Source organism: Colletotrichum karsti (assembly GCF_011947395.1).
Source record: "Colletotrichum karsti strain CkLH20 chromosome Unknown Scaffold9, whole genome shotgun sequence".
NCBI lineage: Eukaryota > Fungi > Ascomycota > Sordariomycetes > Glomerellales > Glomerellaceae > Colletotrichum > Colletotrichum karsti.
Genome location: NW_024065909.1, coordinates 453,644 through 478,238, shown reverse-complemented (window position 1 = coordinate 478,238; position 24,595 = coordinate 453,644). Strand labels below are relative to the sequence as shown.

Sequence of the window (24,595 nt, the reverse complement as noted above, 5' to 3'; positions counted from 1 at the left end):
TTATGGCGTAAGTTCCGATTCATATCGGTGCAGATCCTACGGCGATGTTCAGCCAGGGAAGTCAGCAGGGCACGATGTCATCGGAATGTCGCCTGGATACCTTCATCCCGCCTAGCCAACTGGGGGTTTTCCCATAAAGCTTCATATGTTGTCAGTCTCATGGAATCGCTCAATAGTCTTTGACAGAAAAGGGCAAGGTCATATGTTTCAAACGACGGCCTCATATCATACCTGCCAAGGATTCTGTCTGTACCTCCCGAATCTTGGTAAGCTTGCTCTAGGATTATCGCACCGAAGTGTAATGTACCTTCTAAACGTTTCGGATTTCCTTTCCTCGAAGAAGTCTCAATTGAAACCGTCGGAGGGCTCGGTCAACAAGAGATACTCACAAAGTCGGGAAGCCGGTAGCGACGGTGTAGGCTGGGAATAGACTGCTTACAAACGACCGTGCTTTGCCATGAGGTGAGAATGAGATGCGGGAGGGGTCATCTGCCAAGATTTAAGCAATGACGGCGCCGTGGCTGGCGTGTCTGTGGCTACATGCTGTGAGACCTTACCGATTCCTACGATAACAGAACACAGCTGTCGTTTCTGCTGCCTATATCCTTGGCACTGCAAGAGAACATAACATGTCCTCGGCGTAAGCGGTAAGTCGAAGCTAGCTCTACGTCCGGGTAAAGCTCTTAGCGAAAATTCGACTTTGAGTCCAGTACATCGATTAGTAGTTCTTAGCTACTCATCCGAGTGTGCATCTTTAATATTCTGCCTTCGCCTGGGTACTTCCAAAGCATCGCATAGTATAGAGTTGACGGCTATAGCACTGGTAGCTTTGTCAAGTTGAGAGATGTAGAGTGAAGCGATCTTGTATGACTGGCCAACAAACTCATGAGGCATCATCCAAAAACACCATTAAAATCGACGTCCGATACATACATCTGACAGTGGACTGAAGGCTGGCCCATAAAACAAACTTGCACATGCCACGTTGATCCTCCGCCTGTTGGCTTGAGACCAGTTTGGACGATAAAATTAGACGCGCAAACTAGTTCATCTCACCACCTTCTTCTTGCAATTTAAATGCTGTACCATGGTGGCTCATGTTGACAGGTACTCCGCCACGCACCGCTTATTCCGCCTGGTCAGACGCGGTCAGCACCTTTTCTTTCGCCTGCGCGGCAGCTGACCAGTCACATCGCTTCAAATCCAATGTGAGTGAGAAGATGGCGTCGTGTAGGATCTAGCGCTAGTTGGGATTCCCCGGGGGACTGTGTTTCCGGCTGGGTGTTCGGGCGGTGTCGATGGACTACGGGTATGTGTTAGCCTGCTTACACATGGATACAGCCAGACTTGAGCATATGGCTGATTCCTGAATACCCTACCGGGAGAGGCTTGATGCTATTGTGGAAGAGGATCGTTCCGTAGGGCTGTACAACAGATATCGATATTGGCAAAAGTGACCAAAGTCAGGTGCTTACATCTCGCAAGATTGTCTATATAACAACGTGGAATTCTCATCAAGTAAATGTTTTCTCTCTCCTCATCACACAGCAAGCGAAACAACCAAACAAATAGTCCAACTTTTCCTTTTATCTTTTCCTATCTCATTTCCTTATTTCCTAGAGTCTCTACTTGAATTTTCTTCTCTTCAATCAACCCAAACTTCAAAATGTTCTCCATCAAGACGCTCACCGCCGTCCTCCTGGCCTCCGCCGCCGCCGTCTCCGCCGCTCCCACCACCACCAGCGGCAACAAGGCGACTCGCACCACCCACCTGACCGGCGTCACGCACTCGGTCGTCGCCGGCCTCGGCGGCAGCCTCACCTTCAACCCCGACAACGTTGTTGCCGAGGTTGGTGACATCGTCGAGTGGCACTTCCTCCCGCGCAACCACTCCCTGGTGCAGTCCAACTTCGCCAACCCCTGCAACCCCCTCGCCGACGGCACCGGTTTCTTCCCCGGGTTCGAGTTCTTCACGCCCGAGGGCCAGGCCGACAATGTTTTCCAGCTCGTCGTCGAGGACGAGAAGACCATTGTAAGCTATATTCGTCGCGTAAGGAGTTATGAAAGAGAAGCTGACTGAGCATGTCTTAGTGGTACTACTGCCCTTTTGGCAACCATTGCGGAGCCGGCATGGTGGGAGTCATCAACCAGAACTTCGACAACCAGGCCGTCTCTCTTGCCAAGCACAAGGAGCTCGCTGCTGGAAAGATGACTGTCATTCCTCCCGTCAAGCACGTCGGCGAGGTCCTGTCCAACCCCAACCCCCTCGGCGGCTTCTAAAGGCTCGATCGCATTCTGACAGGCATTTGTGTGTTTTGCTTGGGGACCGGGCATGGCGGGACGGGGGATTAGCATACAGGGGCGTTTTTTGTCTTGATGGGTTCTGGACTTTGACTTCTTACTTCAACAATTCTTCGATACATAGTCACTCACTTCTCTAGATAGCACACAAACTTACTCTTCGCGAATTACTGTACTTCTGCCATTTTGCTTCCACTTCTTCACTGAATGAAAGTGTTTCGTGTACATCTTGTTTCCTTGCATTGCAAGATGAGCATCCTTCGTCATCGAACGCTCAGCTGTAGTTGCTCAACTGCCTTAATACAGGAATTCTGGTTATCCTCGCACGCCTGCATCACCCCCACACGTCCTGTTCAAAATCTAATCTAGATTTATGCGCGGGGGAACTAATCAATGTCATGAAAAGTTGAGTCCTCGAGTGCTGTTTACGACGCTTCGATAACGTTGGACTTCGTAGGGAACACTGGGGTCGTCCACTTGGTTGTCTTCTTCAACGCCCACATCGTCCTGAAGCTCGTCTGTACTTCTTCATTAGAAAGTGTTCACTCCAGATGACAGAGAAAAATAATTGCAAAAAGGATTCATGCGACGCTAATAATGAAGAACTCACGATTGTATATGTAGGATAATGCGGCGGACGCTGCACGAGGCAAACCACCTGCTGGCTGGATGGCCAAGAGCATGACAGCAACAGGTTGACCAAATCTTTCCCCAAAACACACCTGAGCCAGTGCGACAGCCTTGCGGACTTCGGCAGGACCAATTGGCCACCTCATCCTCCACTGGCTGATGTTTTGTCGGATATTTACAACGCGCTTTGCCCAATGAGACCAGTGGTCTTGTGATTCAAAATAAGGGCAAACATCGAACAGCCCCGCGTCGATGAGTTGTTTTAAAGATGCCTTCTTTGCGTTTCCACGGACGGTGAGCCAGCCTTGAGAGAGGTACTCGCCGAAGTTGTAACCTGCTTTACTCATCCTGAGGCTGTAATGATACCATAGCCGCTGATTGTACTTCTTAAAGCACTGTATCGCTTCGAGATCTCTGACGAAGGCGCCACGCGGCAATGCCCATGTGTCCACCACGAGTATAGAAACTCCCGACATATCCGAATATTCATGCGTGCGACGTGTATGAAATCGGTAGAACGCGTACTGAAGCGCAAATAGAAAGGAACTCGTCCACGACACCAGATTGGTACGTCGATGGCGCGAAGTGTCCCATCTGAGATGGCAAAACAGCTCCTCGGCGGCTGTTAGGGGGTCGTCTTGGAAGAGATCCTCGCGCGTTTCGGCAAGAAAGGTCTTTGCTTGTGATGTTACGAAGATTTCGCTTGTAGTGCCGGCGGATTCGTCGTCGTAAACTCGGAAAAGGAAACGGGGGGTCTCGTCGAAGGAAGGATTCAGAAAGTCTTCAAAGGCCCACTGAGGAGTGAAAGAAGTGGCGGCGCCGTGGTCGTTGCATGCCGCAAATTTCCTAAAATAGCTGTCTCGTGTACTTGACATAATGATGATGAGGTTCAGTAATGCCTTTAGTGCTGTTTGTACTAGATAATCCAAGAGCTGCAAGAACTGTGAGCCACGCGATAAACTGAACGGGGCTTTAGAATGAAGAGGGTGGGTGAATTGACAGTGAATCTCGACTGCGGATGCCTGCTTTTATGCCTCAAATTGTCCTCCCTGAAAGCATGCAGGCGTGGACCCTGACAGGGATAGGCTTGTCGTTTCTTATTCTTAAGCTGCCATGCCCCTACTTCCCCCATTTTATTTCGATGCTTTTTGTAGATGACTAAACGCTTGATACTAACTAGATCACGACCTTCCATTTCAGCTCTAAAAAAAATGGGTTATGAAGGATCACAAACCAGTCGAGCTCAGTTGGACCGCTGAAGTTTGATCTTTTACTACCGTTGGGCTTTCATCAAATGTACAGATGCAGGTATGTCTTGTAACCTATCCCTCAATTCCCAATTGAGCCTTTGTCCCAATCAGAGGTAAGATACGGAGATTGCAGGATTCTCAACACAGTTCAAATGCTGGTATCCCTGCTCACACCCTCGAAATCTCCAGTCTGCTGCGGAATTATCCAGACAACAACCACCCACCATCTTATGGCTATCAAGCGGGTCAATGCCTGATTGTAGCTTGAACTGCAAAGTGTGCGCAGTTTATCGTGTATCTTTCCATGGGCATGTGGGCATGTTACTATATCATACAACAGTCTGAAAAAGTCGTAAATAAAGCCATGCGAGCGTGGAACCTTTCTGGTAGCACTCATTGCACTTCTGACTGGACTAGATCAATATCTGCCGCTGCTATATGGTGGCATGTAACGAAATGATTCTCTTGACACAAGGCTCCTCGTCTATATCTGCTCAATACGCCCCTTTTCTCTCCTCCCACTTAGGCTGTGGCGCAGGCTCGACTTTCCCAAAGCCAGTAGCACTAACCATGCCAACCTCCCACTTGAGTCCATCAACCTTAGCTCCGCCCTTCTCGTGAGCCCAAAGGGTGACTCCAAGGTGGTTGGACCCCTGGTAGTTGAGAATACCCTCGGGGATGGGGAACCGCGCTTGAGGACCGACATGGTGCACGTACTTGCCAAACTGGTATCCGTTAACAAACAGCTGAGCGCGGTAGGCGGTAGTGGTCGTGTTGGCAAACGTCAATGAGATGGGGATATCGTAGCCAGCAGGCAGGTCAAGATCGAAAGTCGCGGAATAGTACGCGATACCAGCTTCAGAGATACCCTCAGTCGGACCCTTGCTGTCCTTCCAAGAAGCCGAGGGTGGCTCGGGCCAGTGGTAGCCCTGTCTCTCGATGAAAAGACCACCCTCGTTCAAAGGACCACGCTCTCTGTCAGCGTAATCCTCGCCACCCAGGTTGCCAGTGATCTTCCACTTGATGTCAGACTGCTCGTGGCCGGCGAGGTTATATCTGAGGATACCGCGAGGGTTCTTCTGTTGCTCTTCGTTGATGACCCAGTTGCCGTTCAGACCCATGTGGTCGACGACGACGGTGAAGACGTAGTCCTTGTCCTTGGTCAACTTGGGCAGCTGGAACGTACTGTTGTAATTTCCCAAGGCAGCGTTGCCGGCCCATGAACCAACAAACTCATCGTTTACCCATACAGAGGCACCGAACGCGTTTCCACCCTGGGTAGTGATGTCGAAGACGCTCTCCTCTCCATTGGCAGTGAAGTGGCCACGGTAGAGCAGTGAGCCTGTGTGGTAGCCATAGTCGCCGCCATACAAGCTAGTAGGTGTCTTGAGAGGGTTGGCAGTGTTGTAAGTCTCCTCAAGGTTAGCGTCGGTCCAAAGCTCATCCGAGTAGTCCGACTTGAGTTCAGGGAGCGAGTCGATGTACTTCCAGCCCAGTTGACTGATGCAAGGGAGTTTGATCTCCGGGGTCTTGAAGTCGAGAGTTGCGGTGACAACTCCGCGGTCGTTTTGCTTGAAGTCGAGAGACTTGCCGTTGAAGTTGAGGGTCTTCAAAGATGCTGGCGCACCTCCAATGACCTCAATAGGGGTTGTAGCATTCACGTCGCCGGAGATGCTCAAGCTGTCGCCATCAACCGCGACAGTTCGTACTAGGTATCCGGCCTTGACGATCACGTCGGAGGTGCCTTTATCGCCTTCGGTGGGCGGAACCCAGAAGTTGTACGCCTCGTTGCGGGCTGATGCGCATTAGTACGTGTAGACGCATACTCTACGAGATGTGACTTACTCAGAAGATACACGTAGAGATCCTTGTGGACGCGGACGACCTTGCGCTCGTCAGAAACGGCCCATCCGAGGATGGTGTAGCCGTCCTTTTGTTCGATTGTTACATCAGAGCCTTCGATGACGTCGTCATCAGTCACATCGCCCTGGTCGCCCTCGACCGCCAGTTCATGATGCTCGTCGGCACCGCCGTAGACAACGAGGACGGTCTTGTCTTCATACTTCTTCCTGCTCAGTTATTAGCCCCTGGTCTATATGTCTCTTGCGCTTAGGAGACAGAGTTCATTCAACATACCAGGTGAAGATCTCGGCGGAGGAGTAAACCAAATTCTTGTCGCCTACGGGGTAGTCGCTGACGTGGATCTTCGAATCTCTTCTAGTCAAGTAAAGACTGTCACTAAGTTGAGGAATCTCAAGCTCGCCAAACTTGACTGTGTTGACCTTGAGCTTGTATGCTACGGTCTCCAAAGTGTCGTACTTGGTGTGTCTGACCATTGTTAGCTAGAGGTCCAATAAGAAGTTTCATAGGACCAACCTGGAGATGTAGAACTTGGTGGTGTTGGTCGTGGCAGGCGTGACAGTAATGGCGTCGTTGTTCGTGAACTCGAGGGAGGAATTGAACCGATCGGCCTCGAGGTAAGCAGGGCTGACGTGGAAGAAGTTGGCCTGAAGTTTTGACTCGCTGTACTTTTCACGATTGACGAGACGTTCCTCCGTGATCTGCGCTCCGTAGTCATAAGACGTGTAGCCGTCGGAGTGACCAAGGTTGCCCCAGTTCGTTCCACCCCAGGTCTGCGATTGATCAGCATTAGATATGGCGAGTGCGGTCCAATGGGAAGAGTCTTACCATGTAGACGTTGAAGATTGTGACGCCGACGGCATAGTTGTTCTTGTACAAGACACGCTCGAATTCGTGGTTCAGCAGACCAGCGCAAGATTCGAAACCAGCTCCGCCCCACGGCTGGAAGCCACCACCTTGGAACTATGTTCTCTTAGTCATTTGCAATTCAGAAGCAGAAACAGGTCATCCTCATACCTCGACGATAGAGTAGGGGCTATCAGGGGCAATCTTGTTGTTTGTCGCCAGCCAGTCCGTAGGGAGACCATTCTCAGGCCAGACGGTGGGGTTCCAGCAGTCGAAACCAAGCGGGTAAGCGTCGTGACCGTAGATGTCGACCTTCGCAGGCGTCGAGGTGGTGATGACGCCGAGCTGCCAAGCCTCGTTGTTGACGTACGGGACAACTACACCAGCGCTGCGGAACTGGTTGTCCACATACTTCCAGTAGTCGTAGTCGGGGAAGGGGTAGGGCTCGATCGCTGCGTTGTACTCGTTCTCCATCTGGAAGAGGGCGACGGGACCGCCATTGGTGATCTGGGCATCGGCGATAATCTTGCCAATGGCGGCAGTGTAGCTTAGAAGGTTAGTGTTTGGGCTACTGAACTCGGATATGTCGTTGTGCTTACTTGTCTGTGGCCTTCAGGTACGCTTCGTCGCCGGATCGTAGAACACCTTGGACTCTCTGCAGCCAGCCCGGGAAACCACCACCACTGACCTCGGCGTTGATGTATGGCCCGGGACGCTGTAGAACATGTTAAAATGACAGCGAATGGATCCAACTTTGGGATTCACTTACGGCAAAGAGGTACAAGCCAGCCTTCTGAGCAGCCTCGAAAAGGGGTTCCAAGGCGAAGATGCCTTCCGCGCGAACCTCGCCAGGCTTTGCCTCCAAGAGACCCCAGTTGACGTAGAAAGAGACCGAGTTGTATCCAGCTGCCTTGATCTTCTGAAGAATATCGAGCCAGAGGTGTGGAACCGGCATTCTGGTTGATACGGTTAGCTAATGGAAAAGCTTGCCAGGTACTGGCGAGAGGTTTACCTGAAGGCGTGGAACTCCGCACTGAAGATCATCAGTCTCTCGCCGTTGATGAAGAGACTCTTGTCATCCCATGTGACCTATAGTATATGATCAGTTCCTCTGACATCACTGGTCACAGCGGTCTTGAAGATGAAGACTCAATGGTTGACCGAAGGTCACTTACAATGTCTTGCTGTCTCCCATTCAGGAGACGCATGTCCCTTCCTACGGCCCTGGCACTGACGCCATCGATGAAACCGAGAGCCAACAAGGCGAGGACTTTGACGCGTGAGAGCAACATCTTCGGAACTTTGCGTCGCAGCTGCAACTTTGGTCACTGCTTCACGGCGAAAACCGAGAGGCCGGCCCAGTTGAGTTTGATCGAGAGCAGGTCTGCCTCTATTTCATGAAAAATGCTTGCATCTAGCTACTCCACACGACAGATCGGAATGTCACCATCCCCAACCTTACTCTGTACATAGCGGCGGAATTGAGAGCTTGTAAGTGGTCGGCCGATGCCAGGCACCGCCGTCGTTCCAATCTCAACCGGCCGGTTGAGCAGACACGGTCAGGTTATTTCCCCTCTTCTACTCCAACAATGGAAGCCGGGACATCATCTTTCCTTAGGGAGAGCCACAAATGACCTGACATGCATGTCGTGCATCTTGCAACCCGCGTAGACGAGGAGCCGGATGGGATTGAGGTGGTTGTGCAACACACCATGAAGACTGGCAACTTCACCACCTTTCCAACCGCAACCCTGTCTTCCCCCGCTCCTTGCCCCGCGTTTGTCGGCTAGCCGAAGAGTTCGTCCCTTGTCGACCAACTTGGCGAGGGTGTTCCCTGCGGGAGTTGCGCCACCTCCAACGGCCCGCATGACCGGAGCGCCCAGGAACGAGTTGAACTTCCGTCCATACAGAGCCTTGAATGTGTTGCTTCGAGCGGAGGAGAATTAGTTCAGACTTGATGGTTTCTTATTGTACGACCGGCTCGAACTGAGGGGTTTGCTCGAAGCGTCTGTCATAACCACAAGATTTTCCGGCACGTTCTCGGACAAGCAGCCTACATGGGACGAACGGTCCGGGCCCAGAGTTGAGGAACCGGGGACGCATTAAAGCAACCCGAAGCAATATCCGAATGTTATTACGTCAACGCGCTGGGAGCAATACAACCCTGGCGAAGGGCCAGTCGCCAGGCTCAATTCAACTTTCCGGAGGAATTTCACATGTTCCGCGGCTTTCGTCATTAACAAGATTTCATTACAGCGTAATCTGCATGTATGTACCCGCCATCGTGACACGGGGTAGCCATGGCACGATTATTGAGCGCCAAGTGACATCAAATATTATTTACATGGAATATTTATCATCATTTCTCATGCCTGAGTCAGACCCAGAAGCTCGGTCAGCTTGATCATGCTGACGGTGACCTTGTTGGTGGTGCTGGGAGGCAGGACGCCGGCACCCATGATGAGCAGGTAGTCGGGGTCCTCCTCCATGATGCGCAGGTTACGGGTGTACGCGCCGGCCTCGGGAGAATCGTAGGCAACCCAGGCGTTGGGGTCACCGCCGCGGCGGTTGATGAAGAGAGGGGCGCTGTTGCTGCTCACGACGATGGTGCCGTTGCAGCCGCCTACGGGAGACCAGACGACGTTGGGGCTGTTGATGGGGAAGACGCCGCCGTTGGTGCTGTTGATGTACATGTCGGGCGCGTCGGCGAACTTGCGAGGGTCCTTTGCGATGCGGTAGTAGATGGGGAACGAGTAGGGCTCGATTATGGGCGCGCCGCCCCATTCAAAGGTGTACATGTAGTCGCCGTTGGCGAGCTGGGTGACGAAGGGCATGCCGGGACGGTCCGTGTAGGTCGGGTAGGAGGCGTCAATCACCACGTCGGACCAGGTCTTGAGATCCTTGGTCGTCTGGTGAGAGATTTCCTGGCCGTGGTCGGGCGAGCGTTGGTCGGCGTAGTAGAGGATCAACTCATCTTCGAAGATGCTGCGATGTGGGTTAGTGATTTGGCCCAAGGAAGATGTCGGGAGAACTCAATGGGCTTACAGAATGAAGGGCTCCCACACAGGGGTCTCCTCGTTGTTGGGGATAGCTCTGCCGCCAGCAGCGACGTGGGATACGAACTCCCAGGTGCGGCCCTTGTCGGTAGAAGCATATACATCGATCTTGGTCTGGCTGAGGTCGGTGGGAATGCTGTTGCCAGCAAGAAGAACGGTTCCAGCAGGGTAGCCACCAAAGTCCTGGCGAAGCTCGTACAGGAAGGGCTGGTAGCGCAGACCCCAGTTGTTCACCTCATCGTGTACCTGACCGATCTCCTCCCAGGACACGCCACCGTCGAGGGACTCGTAGATGGGAAACCAAACCAGAGGAGGCTCAGGAGAGTAGTTCTCCCAGGTGCCCAGCAGGCGGCCGTCCTCCAGCTGGACGGTGCGAGGGTACAGGACGCGAGGATCCGTGTAGTTCTCGGGCGGCTGGAAGATGAGGTTGCGCTCGAAGGTTTCGAGCGCGGATGTGAAGCCCAGGCTAAGGGCGCCAACGGCGGCGAAGAGGGCGGACCGGAGCATCGTGACTGCGACTCGACGATCTCTGCGGGATACGACGCGTCTGAGGGACGAGGTGCGGAGAGGGAGCAGATCTCTCCCGGAACCGAGGCGATGGTGCCTTTTATAAGGGTCACATCGAAGTCTTCCTCACCGACGCTGGATCCATGCCGATGGTACCAAGGGAGCAATTGAGCTGGGGCTGGCGGCCTCGAACGAGCGCGCGATACAACATGGCCCGAGCTAGAAGCTGACTCTCGGTAACCTCGGCCATGTGGCGATACCCATACTCTTCTTTCTGCCTTGTTGCTCCCCCAGACTGGAGAAGCCTGTCGAATTTGGGCGGGCTGCGTGAGGAAGACAAGGGTTTGAATGAGGAGAAATTCCGGGGACGCCAACGCCAAATTTCGTCGGTGACGCTTGCTGTCAACTGACAAGCGCAATGGACTGGGAGCACCGTTGTCACGAGAATTGTAGGCGCTCCAAACAAACGGCTGCCGGACGCAAGCAACAGTGGAAAACACGGGACTCCAAGGCAAGGTTGTGCCGAGATCGAAGAAATGAGATCGGGGTCATGAGAGCCGGGCCAATGTTGACTCGAGCTGCGCGGTGATGAGCAGCTCATTTCGGTGAACCCCAAGAGCTTGACTGTGGGGTTTCGTGCGGGGGAACGGGGTCGAGTACCGAGCCAAGGTGGCTGGAAGCCAACGATGCGCACCAATCAAACATGACGATGTTGAGAGTGGTGTTTTCTTGGCTTGCTTGTCCTGCATTTGGGTTGTGAACCGACGTGAGGGGAAATGCTGTGGGTTGCCAAGCTGCGAGCTGGCTTTCGCGAGAATACTTCGGGTTCATTCGTGTTGTCATCCTGCTCAGTTTTCGTCAAGTTTCTGCAGCACATAACTGGCTCACCGCTTCTCAATTGCCCTTCAATCCCGTTTGAGAAATGTGATCGAACAGGTCCTTGAGAAATATGACACACCGACTTAAAATCATGAGAATATGCTGGTTTCCGGTATGAGTGATGGTAAGTGAGGTGGAGCTCGCTGGTAAGGAAGCAAGGTTCTCACTATCCCAAATACCGGATCCGCGCCAGACCGGGCAGAAAAGAATAACAGTCACCGAAAATAAGATTCCGCGATGTGAGAATCTCAGATTGATGCAACGGGTAACATGCCAGGAGCTATTATGAGAGAAAACTTCAACTTTTATGAATTCAATGTGAGCGTCATAAACAGAACAAATGAGATAGGCGTAAGACGATCTCGCTGACAAAACTCAAGATCATGTAATTCTGATAACAGAATCTATGTAGCTATCGAGACCTCGAAAGAGAGGCGTCAGCCTGTCATCAATACTCATACTTGAAAGCTGAGTTTGTTAAGCCATGAAGTCGCATAGGATACCGAATGAACATGCGGAATTAAGACTCGAAGCATTTCGGATTGAGGCCTGATTATGAGTTAAGGAAGCACAAAATCCCAGTTAAGTGAAGTAGATCCCATTCATGAGGTAGAAAAGTTCGAAAGTTCCCCTTGAAGTGAGCCCGAAAATGAGAAAGAATACAATTTTGAGAAAGTGATGATATGCCTACATATTGTACATTGGTGAGGCCATACTCGGCGGCTACATGTTCTTCACCAAGTCCTCAAGAACCTCTTTCCTCCACCCAAAGAAGATACTGGCGTGAGTATCATCTTCAAGTCTGAGATGTGCGTTGTCTCCCAACCGCTTGGCGATCTGAACTCCATGGTTAGGTGGCACGAAAGTGTCGTCCTTTCCATACCACAGTCGTACTGGCAGATCGGAGCGAATGTCCTCGATTCGGAATCCAAATTCCGTACCGTCCAGATGACCGTCGTAGCTTACACCGTCGATGCCTTGGGCATAGTACTGTCGACTTGTCATCACCATACGTCCCACGATCTCCCTGTTCGTCCATATCCCAAGGTCGAGTTCCCGCTTGGGGAAGGTAGACAACTTCTTCTCTGCCTCCTGCAACTGAATCTCAAGTCTTTGTTCGTCGGGCAAGTTGAAGCGTCCCATATAGTGGAAGTACCACCCAGCTACACGAGGAGTGTAACGCCATCCGTAGGTGAACCCAAGCCAGTGAAACCAGCCAGCTCCGCTCATGCCGATATCTGGTGGCCCGATACCACAGACGATCGATACACATTTGAGCTTATCACGCGGCATTGCCTTGGCACAGGCGAGAGCGTATGGTCCACCTCCCGATACACCCTATTCGAGTTAACCTATAATGCGGGGAGAGAGGAGTATTTTGACGCACCATGACCCCATACTCATTCAGCTTCAGATGCGAAGCAAGTTGTTCCAGATCCTTCGGGTGATCGAGAAGGGTTCTACCTGGTTGGAAAGTACTCAAGCCCATGCCTGGGCGATCTGTCGCGATGATGCGTGCTCCGACGTCCAGGGCGGCCTCGTGAAGATGGCCCGCCTCCACACGAGAGCCTGGGAGGCCGTGGCAGTAGAAGATAGGCTTGCCTGTTGAGAGGCCGAACTGTGCATAGCCAAGCTTGCGGCCATCGGGGAGTGTGAGGATCTCAGTCGTGTCCTTCTCAGGAACTAACCTAGTAGAAGCCCCAGGCGTTGGTAGGTCGACGCTAGTCCCGCCATTGTTGGTTCCAAATACCAACGATTTGAGGTATGATATTGACATTATGGTGAATTGAAGAGTGGATATCAAATTGAAGGATAGCGGCAGTTCTTTCAAATGAATTGTGCTTATATATCTAGTACAAGAAATCTAGCGCTTACGGTGAGACAGTACGGATGCCATACAAGAGGTATGGCACAGCCTTTGGCTTGATCGCTTGGGGCTAGCTGTCCGACAACCCCCGAAAATGTCCGAAACTCTCAGACACGCCCAGGAATATTTCGGCGAGTAGGTCTGGCAGTTTCTGACACCAAATCGAAGATCATTCTGCAGGATTGGGGTGAGTCACTTGGTGCATCCTCAGCCAGCGGTTTTGAGATCTTGTGATCACATTCCGTTCGTATTCTTACGCTGGATGCGGAAGCGATTTGTGCCGAATCTGCACGGCTTACTTCTCGAAACCGACGTCATTTCCAATGAGAATGCTTTCAACACGTCGCTTCGGATTTCGCTGCCATAGGTGCCGACGTCGGATGCTGAGCAGAGCACGAACTCTCTCCAACCTGTCAAGTCAATCATCTTTATCCTGCACATTATTCGACAACACGTTTGATTTGCTCTGGTTGAAGTAATTTGAATTACACCTTTGATGAAGCAAAACTCGTAGGACACAGACGCTGAGTTGTCTGCCGATGACTTTGATTTTCAACTTCATGTGAGTGAGCCGAGAAGTCACGTGTGTTGAATCAGGGATAGATGACTCACTGATTTTTCGACTTCTACTTATCCATCGACGCATTTCATTTTGCTTTCTGATTAGCTTTTAAAAGTGCATGTTGAAGAGAACATTTGTATTTTCTCATCATTGCCTCAATTCGTAAGTATTGACCGATCAACAAAACGATGTTATCATTAGGGCTGCTGACTTACACATACATGTATGCTAGACCAGGGAAGCAGAACCTGTATCCACCTTAAACACACGTATTCGTCATGGAGAACAATCAAGAAGACCCTAGGGATCTTTTGCGGAAGCTCAAAGTACTGCAGAATACCCTGCCAGGCACCGACTTCGACAAATTTCCGCGCTCCCCTCAAGAGGCGTTCATGATGTGGCTGAAAGAGGCCATCGCGGCAGAAGTCCAGGAGCCTCATGCAATGACACTCTCTACCGTTGACGATTACGGGTGTCCCGATGCTAGAGTTCTCATTCTCAAGAATGTCGATGAGCGGGGATGGCACTTTGCAGCCAAGGCTGGCAGTCCCAAGGGCGTTCAACTCGTGAACAAGGGATACGCGGCCCTCACCTTCTACTGGCCAGAGCAGGCCCGCCAAGTCCGTCTTCGGGGTAAGGCTGAGCAGCTTTCTGATGAGGAATGCCTCCAGGACTTCTTCGATAGACCCCTAGGGTCGAGGGTCAGTGCGATGGCCTCCAAGCAAAGCTCAAAGCTCGAAAGCCGAGCCGAACTCCTCGGAAGCGTTGAAGCGGTGAAAGCTTCTTTTAAGGAAAATCCCGATCAGCCCTGTGTAGATTGGAAGGTTTACGCCGTCTTACCCGAGACCGTCGAGTTCTGGCAGGGTACTGCAGATCGTCTCCACGAGAGGTTGCAGTATGTGGCAGCGGGCCCCGGACAGTGGGAGACTCAACTTTTGTGGCCGTAGTGAGCGGCATATAAGTGAGGAGCGTAATAAGCCTTATAGTGGTTCTTCATACTCAATAGTTCTGCGAACTAGTCAAGGGTATGCACTGTTACACTACATGTGGTGAGGGGCGAAAGCGAGTAGATCTTTGCATTCAACTGCCTGTGCCGAAGTGGATGGTGATGTCGAACGGGATGTGGAGTGAGAGGATCAACTCAAAAGCCCCGAGCCTCTCCAGTCACAATGTCATGACCCATTGTACGTGCGCGCGATAACCGCGACCAGCGACAGTCATTGGTACCCAACAGTTCCCTCAGACTCATGTCAACTGTCTTTGCATTGTGGTCTGAAGTAGGCGTAGTATGCTTTACACATTATCGTCCGATATGGGACGTTCCGTACGTGCAAGTATATAAGCTTAAATATGTACAAAGAAATGGCGAACCTGACCTGAAGGAGAGTCTACCACCACCAACCCTGCTTCTTTTTGATCCAGTCATGAACAACTGAGGCAATATCAAGATTGTTCTTCTCAAGGTGACCAAAATGGCCGTTACCCTTGATCCCGATGTCACCCAGCTTGATCCACTCTGGGTTGCCTCCGACTTGCTTCAGATAATCGATAATACAGTGATCGTAGGTGATATGCACGCTCGCTTCTCCTGTCAAAGCCACATAGGGCACACTGGAGATCTTCGGAAGCTGCCGCGCGGGTTCTTTTTGTCGCCAACAGTTGCGAAGCGCCAGGGTCTCGTTGCCCACAGACTCAATCTGATCAGCGAGCTCGGCCGAGTCCGTCACCGCCGGTTCGTAGTCCACGTGGGTATTGGTGAGACCCCAAAGGTTGGCCGAACGACCGCCGAGCCCGTAGCCGTATGCCCAGAACGGGATCGTTGAGGGCTCGAGGTTGATGCTGCCAGCAAGATACTGAGGGCAGTCGTTGGAGATGACGACGGCCAGCTTGGATCCCAGCGAATGAGATACAAGATAGGACTGAGCACCGATGAGAGACAACAACTCGCAGCCGGCGGCTCGAATGGCCAGTTCTTGCGAAACTTGGCTTGTCGTGTAGGGAATAAAGCTCTGCTGGAACTGATCGAAAACAGCATCTCCCCTCATGCCCGTCCCCGGCCATTGTGTATGCAATTGGGACTGGGGGTAGGTGTTGTAGCCCTCGACTGCCGTAAATCCCATCTCGACGGCCTCCACGGACATACCCACAGCCATTGTGAAGTTGGCCGGGTTGTTCGCGGTGGAGCGTCCAATGCTATTGGCGTCGATCAGATAAAGCTGGTAGCCCTGCTTGAGGAAGTACGTCGCCCACCCGGGACGATTGTCAGGGGTGTTGAGCCATGTGGTTGCGGAAATACCGCCGCCGTGGAGGAAGACCAGAGGGGTCGACCGAAGCTTCAGGAGTGGCGTAAGCTTCTCAACGTAAATCTGACCTATCGTGATGTTGCCCGTCGCGTCCGGTGCGCTTTGGCCTCCCACGTAGAAGAACTCTCGGTGGTGTAGAGTTTCCTGAGGGCTGCACTTTGAACTGACGGCGTTAATGCCGGTACAGCTTCCGTCGGCGCTGGCTCCGACCCCAACGGCGGCCAGGACGAGTGCGGGGAGGGCCGAAAGTCGGACCATGGCTGATCGTTGTAGGCCTGAGTTCGTCGGGTTCGAAGGAGAGTTGACACACGCCGAGGGAGGTCTAGAATTCGGACCAAGATTGCGCACAGATGTCGAGAACGCGCAGGCGACGATGAGGAGCAAACAAACCCGGTTTTTCCAGTACCCGGGGGCTGTTGCGACCAGACAACAGCTCTTAATATACGCTAAACGACGGCACTTGGTCGCTTCTGTGTTGGTCCGAATCGAGCCATTCGTTCCTCGAATTGCAGTTTCTCCAGCGAGAACTTCTGTGTGGGCAATTTCGGGGAACCGCATATGCGGCCGGGGAGAGGCCGGCCGGACGTGTTACCAAACCGATTATCGCCAAGATGCAGACCCCTGTCGTCGGCTTTCGACGTGGGCACGCGGGACAATCTAGGACCTACCTTTCTGCTGACTTTCTCAACGCATGCTGAGTCTATCCGATCTTTTAACGTTGAAGAACTGCCATTGGAGACGTGTTTTCCACATGCTGAGGCGCAGGGCATTGCCGGCCTTCTTCGCAATGTTCCCAGGCTCGCGAGCTTGTCACTAAGACCCATGACTCGCGATCGCCTCACTCTGACCACATGCCCGCATTGGAAGCCAACCTTGTCCTTGTGTGTTAATTTGGGGAGCATGGCAGCTGAAAGCTATATCGCGCTATTCCAAGAACACCCAAACATCGGGTCCTTCCCCATGACGATCCCGCTGTTGCGAAATTCTTGTCGATGCGACCCTCCCACGATCCCGGGACCACGCAGCCGATGGGGGCGATGATCAAAGAACCGGGCTTTCCACTATGTGAAACCAAGCTAAACCGAGCGCCGTGATATTGAAGAGGCCCTCGAATAGTTCAACCCATCTGAAGAAAGCTGCATAAAGCGGACCGCCCTCCCGTTCCCGTCGCGGGTCCTCCGTTTCGAGCCCAGCGATTTCACGATTCTCGCTCGCCATGTCCAACACAACGGCTTCAGCAAAAGTTGGAAAACCACCCAACACCGCCAGGGATTACAACATCATCAGGGGGATCTACCGGCAGTATGGAGTCACCACGCTCGACCCCAGCCTGGGTTACATCTTTGCGGCCCAGGAGCCCGCGAACGCGGTTCACGAGTCGAAGCAAGGAGCTATCATCGCCGGCATGGTGATTGTTATGGTCGTTATCATCATTCCGACAGTATTGAGACTCATTGTGAAGTGGCGGGGTACTCAGACGAAAGTCGGATGGGATGATTGGGTGATTGTAGCTGCTGCGGTGCGTTCGATACTATCCATCACTCGCGAATTTGTACTGACTGTCAGTGTTGTCTTCAGCTCCTCGGGGTGGTTTATCCTATTCTTCAAATACTGGTCGTCATCGATGCCGGAGGAGGACTACATACCTGGGAGAATACCTACGAAGACTACCAGTTCTACTCCTACTATCTCACCATTTGCAAGATTATCTACTACCCCACGGTCGGCATTATCAAAATCTCGATCACGATATTCATTCGCCGTTTAGTCGACACGGCTTTCCAGACTTGGAGAATCGTCGCCGACGTCTTTCTAGGAACACTCGTCGCCTACATCATAGCATCGATATTCTGGAGCATCTTCATCTGCAATCCTGCGAGAGCAGTATGGGATCGAGAATTTGCTGGAAGTCTGGCTGAGCCGGCAACGTGTGGGAGCTCGTTGATAAGCGCCAAGGTTCTCAGCATCATCCATGTCGTCCAGAGTGTGCTGCTCCTAGCCACGCCTATCATCATTCTGTGGCGTGTCCGCATTGGCGTGGGCAAAAAGGTCAGGCTCTTCATCATCTGGGCGGCAGGTGGCCTTACGGTTGCTGGAGGCCTCTTACAACAAACGCAACCCTTCACATCAACCGACATCTTCTGGGACTACACGATTATTCTCCGATGGACGGTGCTCGACATATCGATGGGGATTGTCACAGCCTCTCTGCCGGTCTTGGATGCAGCGATCATGGGCTCATGGCATGCAGCCAAGTCATCCTTCGGCCTGTCCAATCACGACAAGCAAGCAACCAACAAGAACACCACGAACGCGGAACACACGATCAACTCCGGACCTCGCCACAGTCACCCGCCTTATGCCAGTTCATCCGAGAACATCATTGGCAAAGGAAACGGCGTCGAGCTGGACCTCTTCCAGCAATATACACATAATGAGCCGAGAGAGAGCTCGGAAGCAGACACGACAGGACATGAGAGAAAGCACGGGGTAAACAACATAGTCTGATGAGATCATGACAGATTCTTCACGTATTAGCGTAATGAAATAGAACATCAAGAAGCCTTGAAATTCCAGCCAAGGAACGCAGAGTTTTCATTCTTAGCCTCCTTCAACTGTTGCATTTTCAACCAAAGTGTAACGCCCCAAGCCGTCCTCTGGTGGATTGTTGGTTATTGAACCCCGTCGCGATAATCAGCAAGGGCTCCACGTTGGCCCGATAGCGGCGACCGAGTTCTCGGAATATCCCTGTTGACAAGCGAAGCAGACGATCCCCGCGTCCGTGCAGTGTGTATTTGGAGCTCGTGATGTGGGTGCGTGTGTCCCACTGGATGTTGCCATGAAGCCCCGTAGATAATTTCAAAGTCCTGACTCGATGTCAAAGCGTCAAACTTGAAAAAGCCATCGGAATTGCCGTTTCTCTCCTCGAGAGTGTTGTCGCTGTCCACAGTTTTCTCGTCCTCTATGGCAGCAAATTCTAAAGATAGGCAGTTGACAGCATTTGAAGAATTTCTTTCTTCGAGTTCAAGTTGATTGTGTCGTGCTTTGTTTGTCTGAATGGGACTCCCAACGACTCAAGCGATCCCAGTTGATGTCAACCATGTGCTCATCCGACAGTCCACGTGACCGTCCAAATGTCTCGACATGTCTCGACATTACCTTGCGAAGAGTTGTAGCTAGCCCCTTTAACTTCTCGTGTCGTCTACATCTGAATTTGAGACCATGTAGAGTAGCAACCAATGTTCTACTTATGTGCGATGTCTCACCGCGTGACATTCTGATCTTCCCAACACGCATTTTGTGAATACCTTGGGCCAAGTACAATCTCATGGGCGATATTCAGTCTGCTCTTCGAATACATCACAAAGTTACATACACTCGATGCTTAAGGGCTCTTCGATAATCAAGTAACGCTGCTCGATTTGCACGACATGGAGTTTCGATGTAGACTCAGCAAGAGTGGGCAATGATGCCACGAATTCAACACAATGTGAGAGGTATCCTGGCCGCTGCCGAATCTCAACGCCGATCCGAGTATAAAATACAGACAGCGTCCTTTTCTGGTGTCCCGACGCCGGCGGGAACGCACCGGACCCGCACAACATCCACGCCGGGTGCGTCCGCTTCGAGTTCAACCCCACAACCACAAACTCATAACACAGCTTCACTACTTCACGAGCTATTTAGCATCACAAATGAATATTTTGTGGTAGTTCGGCCTAAGGGCTGCGTCATCAATCAGCAGGTGAGAGTCAATCTTTTCTCCTCCCTGTCAGATAGTCTGAATCTGTGTGCAACAGATGAACCTAGATATTGCCACCACTGCATTTAGATGCGGTCAAATCGCTGGCCGCTCTATGTCCCGCAGATCATGTCGAGCTTTAGTCACCAAACAGGTATAGGCATTGTTGCTCACATATTTCAATGAACGTAGGTTGTAATTGAAGTTAATTGAAGTTGAATTAGATTAGTAACAGGACAACATGACCAATGTTAACTACTTCATGACCGGCCCAGTAAACTTCCCATCTTTACATCACAGTTGTGCCTCCAGTCTAGTCGCACCACGACGACACGGAGTCGGGCTCCGCGAAACAGGTGTGGGCATTGTTGTTCGCACATGGAAAGCCATTTTGGGCCGCTACAAGAGGGCATCGTCAGTCGTGCGCGGCGGGGCAAGAAGGTTGCACGGGAATGTCACTTACTCTCCTTGCACATCCTCTCCATCGTATCGCCGTCGATGACGTTACCGCCAGGACCGACCGAGGTGCACTGAGCGATATGTGAGCTGACGGTCGTTTCGGAGCACCGTAGGTCCTAATCGCACGGCGCTTGAGGAAGCGATAACTCACCCGTCCGCTGGGAGTGTCGTATCTCACAGAGTTCTGACTGTCAGGCCACTGATGAAGCAAATATCAGCGGAAGCACTGAGATGTGAAAACGAACTGAATTCACGTACCGTCTGGAAGATGTAGGAATTGTAGGAAGAGCAAGCATTGCTCGTGATGCGCCAGATGTAGCTCCCGCCGTTGTGGCAAGTGCATGAATAATGCCATCTTGCCTCACTTGAGAAGACTCAAATATTAGCATCGACCCAGCAGTAGCCATAAGCCTTTTCAAAGATAACTCAATGCTCGCGATGACTTGGGTAGATGACGGATGTTGGGCTGGAGAACTTACACAGAAAGGACAAGGAAGGCGACAGCCGCCAAGGCAGAAGACTGAAAGCGCATTTGGAAGGTGGATGGAAGTTGGGATTGTGCGGTGACGCCAGTAGGACGCAATATTCAGGTAAGTCCAGAGTCTGGTGAAAGTCTTCGAATTGATTGCGGATTTGAAGGTATGCAGGCGTCTGTTGAAAGAGGCGTTACGTTGGCTTTATAACAAGATTCTGTGAGGAGTTACTATAGTACACTATTATCACCAGGCATTTGTAACTAACCGTCTTACCCTTATCGTGAGCTAGTAATGATTCAAGGTGTTCAAATTGAAGGGCCACGCTACACCAGGGTGTAGTCCATGAGCCAGGGCCGTGTCTACCTTGCGTCATGTCATGGCGGCTGGAATGATGCCTCATTGCAAAAGACAAGCGGTAAGTATTGGAAGACAGCGATATCCGCGGAACCCGCCTTGAATCCACCGTTAAATGAAGATCTGAGTTGAAACGGATAAGATCCAGCCTGCCGGGTGGTTTTCATCTTCGTCGTGTGATACTGCCGAGTCAGAGGTTCGACTTATCTACGCAGAGTCATTCCTGTTTTGTTGAATATCTTTGGGCACGTGGTGGCTTAATCATTGCAAACAGTTAGACTTAATTCTCCCGCCCAGGGCTGGACTTGTTCTAAATGACCATAAATGTGATCATTGCTGCTAAGCGGAGCGCAACTGACTAGTAATGTTCTTGAATGCCGAAAATCCGAAGCTCTCGTATGTATTCCAATGTGCTCACCGGCAGGAAATGCAATCTAGCTTAAACACGTGTATATGGAGCTAGAGCCCCAACCAATCTATTGAATCTGATTAGCTGTCTAAACATCAGTCCTGTGCTTAGGGAAAATGATCAGCGGTATTTGAAGCCATCCTCAACGTTGACAATGTGGTCAAGATGTTCACGTGTTTGCGTGACTCGTTCAAGGCTGGAACTAGACAATCTCCCAACATCTTCTTAACTGTTTTTGAAACCAAACTGATAACGGATGGGACGGCAAATTGTGGCACTAGTGATTGTGGTTCGTGTAGTCAAATCTCTAACACAAGGCTGCTACGACGGGGATGCAAAGGCGTCATCCACAAAAGGATACAAGACTTCAATGGAGCTCCCGTACTTCAGAGAGTATAAGTACGATAATGAAGCCTCTCCCAATTTACTAAGCTCATCAGAGACTCGACAAGCTCAGGCACATCTTCTCCGGATTCTCAATTACATCCCAGCGGCCTTCAAAGGTACTCTTCATCCAGTCTTCTCAAAACAATGAGATTCACGGCCCCCTTCGCCCTCTTCGCGCTTGCCGCGGCTGCGCCTACCCCCGAGGCCTCCAAGAGCGCCGCTGACAACCTGCTGTCATCCATCTCGTCTTTGGACCTCGCCCATGACGATGTTGTTCTGTATGGCGTCAACGGCGAATACAAGGTCATCAAGGAGGCCGATTTCCAGAACCTCACCGATGCTGGCACTCTGATCTACGGCGGTGACGAGGTCAAGGCTCGTAGCCTCCCCGATGCTCTGGCATCCCTTGAGGCTCGGGACTGCGATGGACGCAACGTCGAGTACGAAATCACCAGCCAAGCCAACTTCCTCGACTGGGATGTCCAGATCTCCCCCGTCATCGGAGCCCAGCAGGCCCCTGTCACCATCGCTGTCGCACGCGGCTACCAGGTTGCCAACTCCATCACCATCGGAGAGACCGCCGGAATCTCTGCCGAGGGCCTTTCTGTCAGTCTCAAGATCGACTACCAGACGACCTGGACCACCAGTGATACCACGACCATCACCTACACCGTCCCCACCGGACAATACGGCGTCATTGTCAGCCAGCCTTACGTCCACCGCATGTATGGCACCGCCTACAGCTCGTGCGGCACGGGCGGTGGAACGACGGAGAACTGGCAGTCCACTACCCACACGAGCCAGACCTACGCCAGCATGAACTGGGTCACTGGTGTCTTCCGCCTCTGTGCGAACAAGAACTACCCTGTTCCTTTCTGCAACGGCCAGGGCTCTCATAAATAAGTGCTTGAGAAGACTTTGACTTTTGAGGGGGAACTATTGCTACAAGCTGGTAGTTACTGCTAGGACGTTAGTCTGGCTAGGGTCGTGCTTAGCTTTAACACGAGACGGTTGTCTCACTGATTTGGTGAGGCTTTTCAGCCTAATCTAGCTAGCGTTATTGCTGTCCTAACTTAGGCTCGCCTCAGTGTAGGGCTTAAAGTAGCTTAGATATATAACTGAGTTGCTTAGAAGACCTACTACTTATGTATTATATGTAGCTTATATATAATGTATAAACTATATGCTAATTCATTCTATATATATATATAAGACTTTTGTGAATATAATATATATATGCGTCTATATAAAAGTGGTGATATATATACTATAAGTAAATTTATTTATCTAAACTAACTATAGGAATAATAACCTAGTTAATAAGGCTATAATAATATAGGTAGGTGTCTAACTCTAGGTGGTATCTTTTATAGATAGTGTGACTATATAGTAATCTTTATTACTTTTTTTAAGTTAGCTACTTTAGATATACTAGATATTTTATATTAAAAAGTCTTTCTTTATATTAGCGCTCTAGGCTATAATATAAATAATAAGGACCTTAACGTTCCCTTTAAAAACATAAGATATAGTTAGTAATATTTCCTTAAATACCTAGTAGATTTATAACTTATATACCTATAGCTATAGTATATAAATAACTAATTATTCTCCTATATAAGTGAATAATAGCTTCTATATTATATAGAATAAGACGCTCTATTCCCTCTCTCCACCTTAGGAAGAGTAACTATACTGCTAATTAGCGGTATTATAGATAGGGAGGCCTTAGAATTCTCATTATGGGACAGCGTTATAGCCTCTAAGATAAGAATTATCTTATACTTAATAAGGTCTTCCTCTATTAAGTTAATAATTACTAGTTTAGAGTGAGCGTTATCTTTAACTTAGACTTCCTAAGTGAGATCTATAAAGTTAGAGGAGTCTATAAAGTTTATATCTATCTTAGTGTCTTTTATAAGATTAATAATTTTAATATAATTAAGACTGCAGCTAAGCGTAATCTATATGCACTCCTATTTAGTGACTTGGATAGTAGTGACTTACTATACTTAGGTGCTATTAACTAGGAAATCTAAGTATAAAGTTACTATTTTGCTAATATATATTCTTATAGGGATAAATAGAAGTATTATAATATATAAAGAATAGAGGGAGAAGTGTCTAAGACTCTAGGAAATACTTAACTTAAAATAGCATTAGATAGAAAGAATATACTAAGTCCTAGACACCTTAGTAATATCTTTAGCTTATATATTTAAATAGTAGACTTCTATAAAAATTATATAAGGGCTAGTCTTAGCTTAATAGTAGTATAATAACTTTTTAGGAAGTAGTTAACGTTAATAGTAATACAAAACTAATACTTAAGTGTTATATTTATAGCTTAGAGGTAATATAATATTATATTAGGGGCTAATAGTAGCTTTCTTAAAAGCTATTATTCTTAGGTATATTTGTAGCCCTTATTAAGATTGTAAAGATAGATTTAGCTAGCTAGCTAGGGTATACTTAGCTTAAGCGGTCTAATAATAGCCTCCTATATTAAAGGTATAGCTAAGAGGAGATTAATAAACCTATCTTAATAATACTCTAATACTATACTCTATAACTTAGGTTCTATAATATATATTTACTACTTAAATCCTTTTAGGTAGCCTTCTAGACCCTAGTATAGAGTAGTTTTATAAAGGCTTTATAAAGAGGGGTTAATTATATATTCTATTTTTATTTAACTATATACTTA

The 24,595-nt window shown here is 50.2% G+C and overlaps 9 protein-coding genes across 9 annotated transcripts; 4 read left to right on the top strand and 5 right to left on the bottom strand.

Annotated features, from left to right (window-relative positions):
• Positions 1-1,666: 1,666 nt before the first annotated feature.
• Positions 1,667-2,280, top strand: CkaCkLH20_03672 (extracellular serine-rich protein; the record flags this gene model as incomplete). Its single annotated transcript, XM_038886391.1, has 2 exons — positions 1,667-2,032; positions 2,092-2,280. The coding sequence occupies 2 exons, from the start codon at positions 1,667-1,669 to the stop codon at positions 2,278-2,280; spliced, it is 555 nt and encodes a 184-aa protein (XP_038748233.1).
• A 2,395-nt stretch (positions 2,281-4,675) lies between these two features.
• Positions 4,676-8,179, bottom strand: CkaCkLH20_03671 (beta-galactosidase precursor; the record flags this gene model as incomplete). The annotated part of the gene is made up of 10 exons (XM_038886390.1): positions 4,676-5,976; positions 6,027-6,250; positions 6,318-6,509; positions 6,558-6,814; positions 6,870-7,004; positions 7,059-7,434; positions 7,487-7,602; positions 7,657-7,843; positions 7,900-7,976; positions 8,063-8,179. The coding sequence occupies 10 exons, from the start codon at positions 8,177-8,179 to the stop codon at positions 4,676-4,678; spliced, it is 2,982 nt and encodes a 993-aa protein (XP_038748232.1).
• Positions 8,180-9,253: 1,074 nt separating this feature from the next.
• CkaCkLH20_03670 (bnr asp-box repeat domain protein) lies at positions 9,254-10,450 on the bottom strand (the record flags this gene model as incomplete). Its single annotated transcript, XM_038886389.1, has 2 exons — positions 9,254-9,872; positions 9,933-10,450. 2 exons carry the CDS (start codon positions 10,448-10,450, stop codon positions 9,254-9,256), a joined length of 1,137 nt encoding a protein of 378 aa, XP_038748231.1.
• A 1,602-nt stretch (positions 10,451-12,052) lies between these two features.
• CkaCkLH20_03669 (alpha beta hydrolase fold protein) lies at positions 12,053-13,106 on the bottom strand (the record flags this gene model as incomplete). The annotated part of the gene is made up of 2 exons (XM_038886388.1): positions 12,053-12,667; positions 12,717-13,106. 2 exons carry the CDS (start codon positions 13,104-13,106, stop codon positions 12,053-12,055), a joined length of 1,005 nt encoding a protein of 334 aa, XP_038748230.1.
• A 930-nt stretch (positions 13,107-14,036) lies between these two features.
• CkaCkLH20_03668 (uncharacterized protein) lies at positions 14,037-14,705 on the top strand (the record flags this gene model as incomplete). The annotated part of the gene is made up of 1 exon (XM_038886387.1): positions 14,037-14,705. One exon carries the CDS (start codon positions 14,037-14,039, stop codon positions 14,703-14,705), a length of 669 nt encoding a protein of 222 aa, XP_038748229.1.
• Positions 14,706-15,146: 441 nt separating this feature from the next.
• On the bottom strand, positions 15,147-16,319 carry CkaCkLH20_03667 (uncharacterized protein; the record flags this gene model as incomplete). Its single annotated transcript, XM_038886386.1, has 1 exon — positions 15,147-16,319. The coding sequence occupies one exon, from the start codon at positions 16,317-16,319 to the stop codon at positions 15,147-15,149; it is 1,173 nt and encodes a 390-aa protein (XP_038748228.1).
• A 958-nt stretch (positions 16,320-17,277) lies between these two features.
• Positions 17,278-18,569, top strand: CkaCkLH20_03666 (uncharacterized protein; the record flags this gene model as incomplete). Its single annotated transcript, XM_038886385.1, has 2 exons — positions 17,278-17,580; positions 17,640-18,569. The coding sequence occupies 2 exons, from the start codon at positions 17,278-17,280 to the stop codon at positions 18,567-18,569; spliced, it is 1,233 nt and encodes a 410-aa protein (XP_038748227.1).
• Positions 18,570-20,116: 1,547 nt separating this feature from the next.
• CkaCkLH20_03665 (uncharacterized protein) lies at positions 20,117-20,794 on the bottom strand (the record flags this gene model as incomplete). The annotated part of the gene is made up of 5 exons (XM_038886384.1): positions 20,117-20,202; positions 20,267-20,333; positions 20,414-20,461; positions 20,521-20,626; positions 20,742-20,794. 5 exons carry the CDS (start codon positions 20,792-20,794, stop codon positions 20,117-20,119), a joined length of 360 nt encoding a protein of 119 aa, XP_038748226.1.
• Positions 20,795-22,032: 1,238 nt separating this feature from the next.
• On the top strand, positions 22,033-22,791 carry CkaCkLH20_03664 (uncharacterized protein; the record flags this gene model as incomplete). Its single annotated transcript, XM_038886383.1, has 1 exon — positions 22,033-22,791. One exon carries the CDS (start codon positions 22,033-22,035, stop codon positions 22,789-22,791), a length of 759 nt encoding a protein of 252 aa, XP_038748225.1.
• Positions 22,792-24,595: the final 1,804 nt, after the last annotated feature.